At 39.6% G+C, this 9,085-nt stretch overlaps 1 protein-coding gene across 1 annotated transcript; it reads right to left on the bottom strand.

The window, feature by feature from the left end:
* Window positions 1–7,255: 7,255 nt before the first annotated feature.
* Window positions 7,256–8,569, bottom strand: LOC142169551 (uncharacterized). Its single transcript, XM_075231423.1, has 2 exons — window positions 8,414–8,569; window positions 7,256–7,822 (listed from the first exon to the last, which is right to left on the bottom strand). The coding sequence occupies exons 1-2, from the start codon at window positions 8,567–8,569 to the stop codon at window positions 7,256–7,258; spliced, it is 723 nt and encodes a 240-aa protein (XP_075087524.1).
* Window positions 8,570–9,085: the final 516 nt, after the last annotated feature.

Raw genomic sequence — 9,085 nt, 5'->3', positions numbered from 1 at the left:
CACGAATTCGCGAGGCAAAGGTTTATTAAAATATTAAAATTGATTGCGAAGCGAGGTAAGTGTCGTGGTTAACCTTGACTTGAGGGAATAAAACCTTTGAATTATTTGTTATGTAAAATTCATGTGGACGACGTATAGGCGAGGTGACGAGTGTCTATACATCGTCAAATTAATTATTTGCATAATTATTTAAAAATCATAATCTATTTTAAAACACGAATTAATTGTTAGAATAATTGTTTCTCTCATATTCCTTGTCAAATATTAATTCTTGAATTCATTCAATAATTGTTACATGCTTTTTTGATTTATTTGTCTTAATTGTTACTTGACATTTAGCATATTAAATATGAAATTGCCTATCTTCTTCCTGATTTTTCACAATTAATTGCTACTTATCATTACTTATTTCCTGAATAAATTATACTCATTGTATGCTTTGTTGCCTAATAATTTTTTATTGAATGTGGTATTTATTGGAGTATTTTTATTATATTTAAGAGTTGTTAATTTATATTGTTGGAGCGGGTTGCACGCCGCAACAAATTATATTTTAAGTTTATATTGTTGGAGCGGGTTGTACGCCGCAACGGAAATGAAAAGAAATATATTGGGGGATCGGGTTGCACGCTGCAACAGATTATATTTTTAAGTTTATATTGTTGGAGCGGGTTGCACGCTGCAATAGAAAATTATTGAAGAATTATATTGTTGGAGCGGGTTGCACACCGCAACGGAAACTGATTGAAATAATAATTGGTTATGACTATCGAGTTGGCTTCAACTGTTGAAATGAGTTACCTGTTTTATTTCTATTATTGTTGTTATTACTATTATTGCGTACATGTTAATGTAAGTGACCTGCCTTAGCCTCGTCACTATTTCGTCGAAGTTAGGCTCGGCACTTACAGAGTACATGGGGTCGGTTGTACTCATACTACACTCTGCACTTCTTGTGCAGATTTTGGAGTTGGTCCTAGTGACGTACCATAGACTTGCTCGGATTTCAGCTACCCAGAGGAGACTTTAGATATAACTGCACAGTGTCCGCAGTTCCGAAGTCCCCTTCTACTTTATTTTTATGTTGTGTGCTTTCTTTCAGACAACTTTATTTTATTCACACCCTTGTTGTATTATTCTAGAAGCTCGTGCACTTGTGACACCAGATTCAGGGATGTATTTGGATGGTTCGTTTGTTATGGTCTTCCGCACTTTATTTTAGTAATGAACTTCTGTTTAATTTAATTTGTTTAAAAATGGTTAAAGTTATTCTAATGTTGGCTTGCCTAGCAAGTGAAATGTTAGGCGCCATCACGGTTCTGAGGGTAAAAATTTCGGATCATGACATTAGCAATCTTGGAACTAATTTATATTTTATATCACAATTGAGGTATTATTTTATCCCACGTTAAGGGTGGAATAATAATTCTTAGATTATTTAATTCCGGGATAAGATATTGCAATGACAAAGATGTACTTTTCCAAGACTATTTTCCCAAGTTTTTTGAAAGATCCAAGTTTAAAAGTAGAAGTAAAAGCTTATACCAACTTATTTTGTATACATTAAACACATGTCTTATATTATACCCTATATATTTTATTTTTAATCCAAGGTACCAAATATTTACCAGTAAAAATATATTATTAAATAATCTCATTATTATTGAATTCTCGTATTATAATTCCGTGATAGTTTGTTCTCTTACCAAACGATTGAGTAACTTTGACTTAAGATAATGCATCACGTGTGAAACTCGCAAATTAAAAGGCTTTAAATGAGTTACAAAATACAAACTATAAGTTCAAAACTTCAAACTATCACCTTAGTGAAGGAAATAAAAAGAGTAACAGACTCTACAGACTACTAAAACGTTTCATCTCTTTCTAAATCATGCCAAATAAGCTTGGAAGTTTTTTAATGCAGGTATTACACACACACACACACACACACATATATATATATATATATATATATATATATATATATGTGTGTGTGTGTGTGTGTGTGTGTGTGTGGGGGGAGGGTCTCATTATTTTTTGTATTTTTGATGAATGGAAACTTCGACAATCTTAAATTTTTGTTAAGATCATTTGCATTACCTTTTTTATTTTTCCTAAAAATTCTCCCGAAACATTTCTCTAGCGTATGTTGCATCAAATAACAGCATGGCCTAACTCTACTGATTTTTGCTCATCTAAATTAGTTCAAAAATATGAAATTAAATCCACAAACCTTTAGTGTTTACCCGTAAAAACGGTACAGTTGAATTTATACGTAATTTATAGACAAGTGAATTAATTTGATCCAAAAATAACAGACGAATTAGACAGAAATATAAGACTTAGCCTTAAAAATGAAATAAACGGCAGATATCTTGGTTCCGGGCGCAAAGCTACCGGGAGTATTAAGAACAGTGCAAATAAGCAAGAAAGTAAAATGTTATTTGAGCTTTTGATGAAGTATAGTATATGCTTGTCAGAAAATTCGTGTCCTTACAATGATGATATAACTCACTATTTATAATTACACCTAGGTAACAAGGTCCTAGGATTAAGCTCCTCTTTATTGACAATTATGAGGGCCATTGAAGGATGTGTAATGGTGGGCAGTCATATTCCTTGTAACGGATCATGCACTTAATGTTGTAGAATATTCTTCATTAAATGCTACCGGATGTGGCATTTATTTTGTTTTTATGAGTATCATTCTCTCCGATGACAAACGAGATCATTGCTTCCAAGTTTGGCTATCTTCTATCTTCGGTTCCACATGTCACTTTCTCATGCGATTATTAAATATGAACATATTTTACCACATACAGATAGCCCCTCTGCTTTCCGGTGGCATAACTTTATGTCACCGGAAAGTTGGTAGAGATACCTTTCTTAGAGGAAAATTCTTTGACACCCTCTGAAAAGTTTTTGACGGTTGATTAGACGCACGTCTCTCTGCATTTAATGCCCCGAACACACGTTATCCCACGATTCAGTATCACTTTTGCCGGTTATCGAGTTAATTATGGCCACAATTTTAGCCGCCTATTCATTTACTTATACGCATCAAACTTCTTCATTTACATTTCATAATTCTTCAAACTTTCTCCAACTCTCTTTACTTAACCTGTACTTTGTCTTCAAGCTTTCTTTAACCTTTTTCCTGAGAGAAAAACTTCCTTCATTTATGATAAAAAATGACTTCTTCTTCCAGAAACCCTAGTTCTTCAAAAAACAAAGGTAAAGTTGATGATGTTGTTCCTCCTATGGCGAGCTCCATCATCCCAAAGAGTCTTGTCACAACTAAAGATTTTGAAGAGAAGTATCCTTTCGCTCATCCATCGTACATGATTCGTTAGCATATACCCTTCTTCCATCTGTTCTTCCAGTATTCCTGTTGTGAAGGAAGACTGCCATTGCCGAGATCTAAACATTATCTCCCATGATCTAGTAGAGTGGGTAACCTTACCCAAGAAAGGCTTTACGTATTTTTATATGTAATCTTTCACTTTGGGGTTGTTCTCTTTGAGTGGAGAGCTTGACTCCATCATCGTGGAGTTCTGCATCTGCTACCAGGTTTGCCTGGCACAAGTAAGTCCTTATGCGTGGAGGACAATCGCATATCTTCGTCGCTTGTGCCAGGAGATGGGAGAGGAGCTAACCCTAGCTCGGTTAATGAATCTTTATTCCCCTAAGATTTTCCACGGGGGAATGATAAATTTCAGCAAGTGTGGCCATCATGCTCTGCTATCCAGCATAGATGATGATAACGACCGTGGGTGGATGGAACGGTTCATTGCAGTTGCCACCAGTGACATCATTCCGGCCACGACTTCATCCTTTCCGTAATACTGGAACCGCACTCGTAAGTTCTCCATTTGTCTTTTCTTTCATTAAAGATCATCTCATATTTTTATTGACCCCTCTTCTTTCGCTCGTTTCAGCAACTCGGTAGGTACCACCTAGGGTTGAAGGCTTGGACTAGTGGGTCCAGAAAATCTTAGATGTTACTACGCTCGAGGCCCTCACGTGGAAAAAATTATCCCTCAAATATGGGTGGAAGGCCAAAAATCATGGTAAATTGAACTCACCTTGTCTTTATTTTCCGTATAAGGAAGTTAATTAACCTTTCTTTCTTATTGAATTCAGGTCTACCCCAGGGATCAGTTGTAATCCCCGAAGAGGAAGTTTTGGCTAATCTTGCTGATGCGGCGAGGTTGATGCAGAAAGCTTTTACACAAACAGGTGTCTTCGGGCCTGCTTCTGGTGCAAGTGTCTCTTCTCGGAGTCCTCGACCGGAGAACAAGAAACCAAAAAGAAGACGTTCCTCCGCAGCCAGGGAAAAAAATAAAAAGGCAAAGAGTGCCGCCGAGTCATCTCCGGAAGTTGTGGTAATGAGCCCCCCGTCCGAGCCTGCCATAGACACCATGATGATTGACGATGATGGAGAAGCCATCGAGGAGGGAGCTTCTCTACATAAAAGGCAGAAACCTTCCTCAAATCAACAGACTGCTCACCCTGTTGAGTTAGTTACACCAAACGAGGATGATGCCTCGGCATTGGGAGGGAGTACGAGATGGTAGAAAATACCAACTCCCGCTTCTGAATCCTAGTCATCGTGCGCGGTACCGTGAGGCTGAGTACCGGGTCCTTGCCTTCTTCGGTTGATGAGCAGCCAACAACCAGCATTGTGCTTGCCGCAACCACTTCTCATCCTTAAACACCATCAGCTTCATCTCCTTCTTCACCAACTCTTTCTTCGCCCCCAGCAACTGCTACATCATCTCCACCGGTCACGGTTGTCCGAGAGGAGAACGTCCCTTTCCCCAGTCCCCAGTTTGCGGGAACTTGGGGCGAAATTATGCTGCCTCTTCTAAGGATCCACAAAAGACGAGGAGTGTCACCCTCTCGATTTCCACCAGATGTCATTTGTTGTTCCGGCCGGTGGAGCTTGCTAACTATCTAAATCCCTTGGCTTTAGAGAAAGATTATGAGAAAATACAAACTCTCTCGGGCGAGTGTTTTCTGAACAATGGTATGCATAATGCAGCGGCGGTATAGTTTTTGTTTTCATTATTGTTTCATCTATATGTGTTATGGCAAGATTTTGAATTTGCATTCTTCTCTTGCAGACTAACTTCCTTACTTCTGAGGTCCTTCAAAGGATGATTCGTGATAAGGAGGAACTTACCGCCGAGCGGGATTAACTTTTGGTCGAGCGAAATCACATTGATACTCACCTGTTGGAACTGGAAGCACGAGCTGTTGAAGCTGCTGAATTGGAGGCTTGATTGCAGTAGAGTGAGCAAGAAGTAATGACCCTTATCCAAGAGGTTGTCCCATTAAGGGCACAATATGAAGAAACTATGGCCAAATGGGTTGAAGTCCATAATGTCGTCCTTGCTGCATCAGATAGTGAGGCTGCCTCTGCTAAAAGATTGAATAACTTAGAGGCAGCCTTAAACTCCAAAGTTGAAGAACTTGTTGTTGCCGAGGAAAATCATACCCGTTTGAAGGAGAAACATTAGAAAACCTTAGAGCATAATAAAATTTATAGCTCCATTGTCCGTGATTTTGAAGCCAGCTTCCGATCTTATAAGATTCGCGCGAGACAACCTCTCTGCTGAGATCAGCCAGCTTAAAGGAGAACTTCAGTGCTGAGCGGCTTCCCTCATTGTTGAAAAAACATATGCTATGTACAATATAAGGAGAAAAACCATGGAAGAGGCCAAAACGGGTGTTATTGACTTTGATGCTGAAGTCGCTAAGGCTTGTGAGCTAGAGTTAGCTGCAAAAAGAGGTCTTCCGGCCCGGCCTAATGCTACCAATTCTTCTGGTTTGGGTTTTGAGTTTTCGGGAACTGAAGAGGAACCAGAAGGTGAAGATGCTGAGGGCTAAAATGACGAAGGCCAAAATATCGAACCGGTGGCGGATCTACCTACTTCTCCTGGGGCGTAGATATTTCTCTTCCTCTGGGTTCCGGAGATGCATCAGCTTAATGTTTGCTTTCCTTTTCAAACTTTTGTACTTGTGCAATTTGGCACATTTATTGTAAATAAAAATATTTTTTTGTTTAAGTATCATATAAGTTTTTCTTTCTGCGTACTTCCATTTAAATATTTGTGCAAGTTTGCTCTTTGCATCTTTTTTTGTTTAAGTATTTGCGCAGGTTTTACTGTTTGCGTCTAATTATGCAAGGCTTTGGGTGTATTTTCTCTCGAAAGCGTTTGGATTTCGGGCACAAGTTCTTCCAAAATCAACCCTTTAACGTGAGGGTTTTCATAAGAGAGCGCCCTCTTATGTTTACGGTGCTCTTGAAGAGGACGTCTCCTATTCATTATGGCACTAGCATTTGAAGTACTTGTTTAACTTTCAAATGATAAAATCAATTCATCGCTCAGACAAGAAAAAAAAATAGAAATAAAAAGACTTTACTTTATTCCTTCCATTTTTAAAAGTATATAAATATTTGTTGTGCTAAAAAAGAAATTGTCATTTCTTGTGGTAACTTGTACAACTTATTTCTATGGGGCTGGCCACACATATCCCGGTCCCGATGATAAATTATGTTTCCAGGTTTCGTATTTCGATCAAAGCGGCAGCCATTGTTGTCGTATCCTCATATCATTCCCCTAGTGTTCAGAATAAATTGAATGTGAATTTGAACACTCGAAGTTTTACACCTTCGAGGATTCCACTAGTGAATTGCTAGATAATTTTCAGTTCGATAACAAACTTCGCTTCCCCTTAGGAATTTATGCTATCGAGCCAAAGATTATCTAACAATCCCCCAGTGGCTTGCACTTGCAAACAGTCAGGTAATCTCTGTTCGACAACAAACTTAACTTCCTGGTAGGAACTTTGCTATCGAGCAAAAGATTATCTAACTGCTCCGCAGTGATTCTTTGCTTGTGTGCCTTGTCATTTAAAGGTCTTATTGCTGAAGCTTTCTTAGTAGTATGATTTCCGTTGATGCCTTATTAAAAACCTTGCCAGAAAAATCCAATTAGGACAAAACAGGACGAAGGGAAAAAGAGTGCAGCACATACTTTCAGTACAGGTGATGTTTATCAGCAATAGTATCTCTTAAGGTGTGCCATGTTTCAGTTGCTTGACAACTTTGCTCCATCTTAATTCTCTAAGTCGTATGACCCATTCCTAGTGACTGCTAAAACCCGATAGGAGCCTTCGTATGTTGGACCTAGCTTCCCCGTATTGAGTTCCCGGGTGTTCTAAGTTACTTTCCTTAAAACCAAGTCTCCTACTTTGAATAACAGAGGTTGACTCTTCGATTATAATATCTCTCTGTTCTCTGTTTTTGGGGTGCCATCCTGATATGTGCCAAGTCCCTGCGTTCATCGAGCAGCTCCAAATTGACTAACATTGCTTCATTGTTCGCTTCTTTGTTTGACCGAAAATACCTCAGGGTAGGTTCACCTACTTCTACCCGGATTAGTGCTGCTGCCCCATACACAAGAGAAAAAGGAGTCTCTCCCGTGCTTGATTTGGCTTCTGTTTGGTATGCCCATAGTACACCTGGCAGCTCTTGAGGCCATTTTCCTTTAGCTGCTTCCAATCTCTTTTTGAGATTTTGTATAGTCACCTTGTTCGTTGATTTTGCTTGGCCATTTGCGCTCGGATGATAGGGTGATGCTTTGATCCTCTTGATTTTCAAGTCTTCGAGGAACTTCATGATTGTTGCACCTATAAATTGTGGTCTGTTGTCGCAAGCTACCTCTTTTGGTATCCCAAATCTGCAAATAATGTTCTCCCATAAGAAATCTACCACTTCACATTCGCCAATCTTCTGATAAGGACATGCTTCAACCTACTTAGAAAAATAGTCAATTAAAATCAAAAGAAATCTTACCTTATCAGGGGGCGGGGGCCGGAGGCTGGGGCAGTGGTCCGACGATGTCCATTCCCCACTTCATGAATAGCCATGGTGACAAAACTAAGTGCAGTGGCTCTGCTAGTTGATGTACCAACAGTGCGTAACGTTGACATTTATCACATTTTTGAACATAAGCTTTGGCGTTTTTTTCCATCCGGGGCCAGTGGTATCTTGCCCTAATTAACTTTAGCACTAAGGAATCTGTGCCCGAGTGATTTCCGCAGAGTTGAAGTAGATTCTTCTTTTGATCAATCAAAACCCCTTCCCAAACTGTACAGATCCTTTCGTGAACTTCTCGCATAACATAGTTAGCTTTAGAGGCTCCCAAACATCGGGCCAACGGACCTTGGAAAGATCTTATATATAGTTGTCCTCCTTTGAAACTATATCATGCTGCCTTAGTGCGTAGCACCCGAGATGCCTTAGGATCTTCAGACAGTTTCCCGTGTTCGAGGTAGTCAATAATTTCGTTTCTCCAGTCCTAGACCAAATTAATCGTGTTTACCAGCTATCTGCGTCTAGTACCGAGTGCATAAGCTGTACCACCATACCAGAGTCTGATACTTTCATTTTTGTAGACAAGCCAAGGTTAGCTAGTGCATCTACTTCTGCATTTTCTTCCCTTAGAATATGCATGATTGACCACTCCCGGAACCGAGCGAGTAGAGCCTGAACCTTCATTACGTATTGTTGCATGCGTTTCTCCTTGGCTTTGAAAATCCCGTAGGCCTGATTTACCACCAACTGGGGGTTGCATTTATTTCTATGACCTCAGAGTCTAGTCCCTGAGCCAGTTCGAGCCCTACAATCAAAGCTTCATACTCCACTTTATTGTTAGCTAGAGGAACCGTTCTTATGGCCTGCCCTAAGTTTCTCCCGAAGGCGTGGTTAATACTATGCCGAACCCGGACCCTTTCACATTGGAAGCTCCATCCGTGAACAAGGTCCAAACTCCTGATGTCGATTCTGACACCATTACTGCTTCTTTAGTAGCCATAGGTAAAAGTCCTAGACTGAAATCGGCCACACGGCCAAAACCCGTGACTTAATTGCATGCCTATGTTTATTTTCTATGTAAAATTTGCTCATTTCAACGGCCCATTGGCTAGACTACCTAAGAGTTCAGGCTTATGAAAAATATTCCTAGGAAAAAAGTAGTCACCACAGTTATGGGGTGATGTTGGAAATAAGGCCTTA

Source organism: Nicotiana tabacum, chromosome 15 (genome assembly GCF_000715075.1).
Source record: "Nicotiana tabacum cultivar K326 chromosome 15, ASM71507v2, whole genome shotgun sequence".
Classification (NCBI taxonomy): domain Eukaryota; kingdom Viridiplantae; phylum Streptophyta; class Magnoliopsida; order Solanales; family Solanaceae; genus Nicotiana; species Nicotiana tabacum.
The sequence above is the reverse complement of the archived record's forward strand: the minus strand, read 5'-3'. Positions and strand labels throughout refer to the sequence as shown.

Bases quoted from the DNA above. Each gene is read 5' to 3' on its own strand.
- LOC142169551 (XM_075231423.1), bottom strand. From the start codon at position 8,569: ATGAAGGTTCAGGCTCTACTCGCTCGGTTCCGGGAGTGGTCAATCATG. The intron at 7,823-8,413 runs GTACTAGACGCA...TTTTCTAAGTAG, and splicing joins TGGTACAGCTTATGCACTCG to GTTGAAGCATGTCCTTATCA.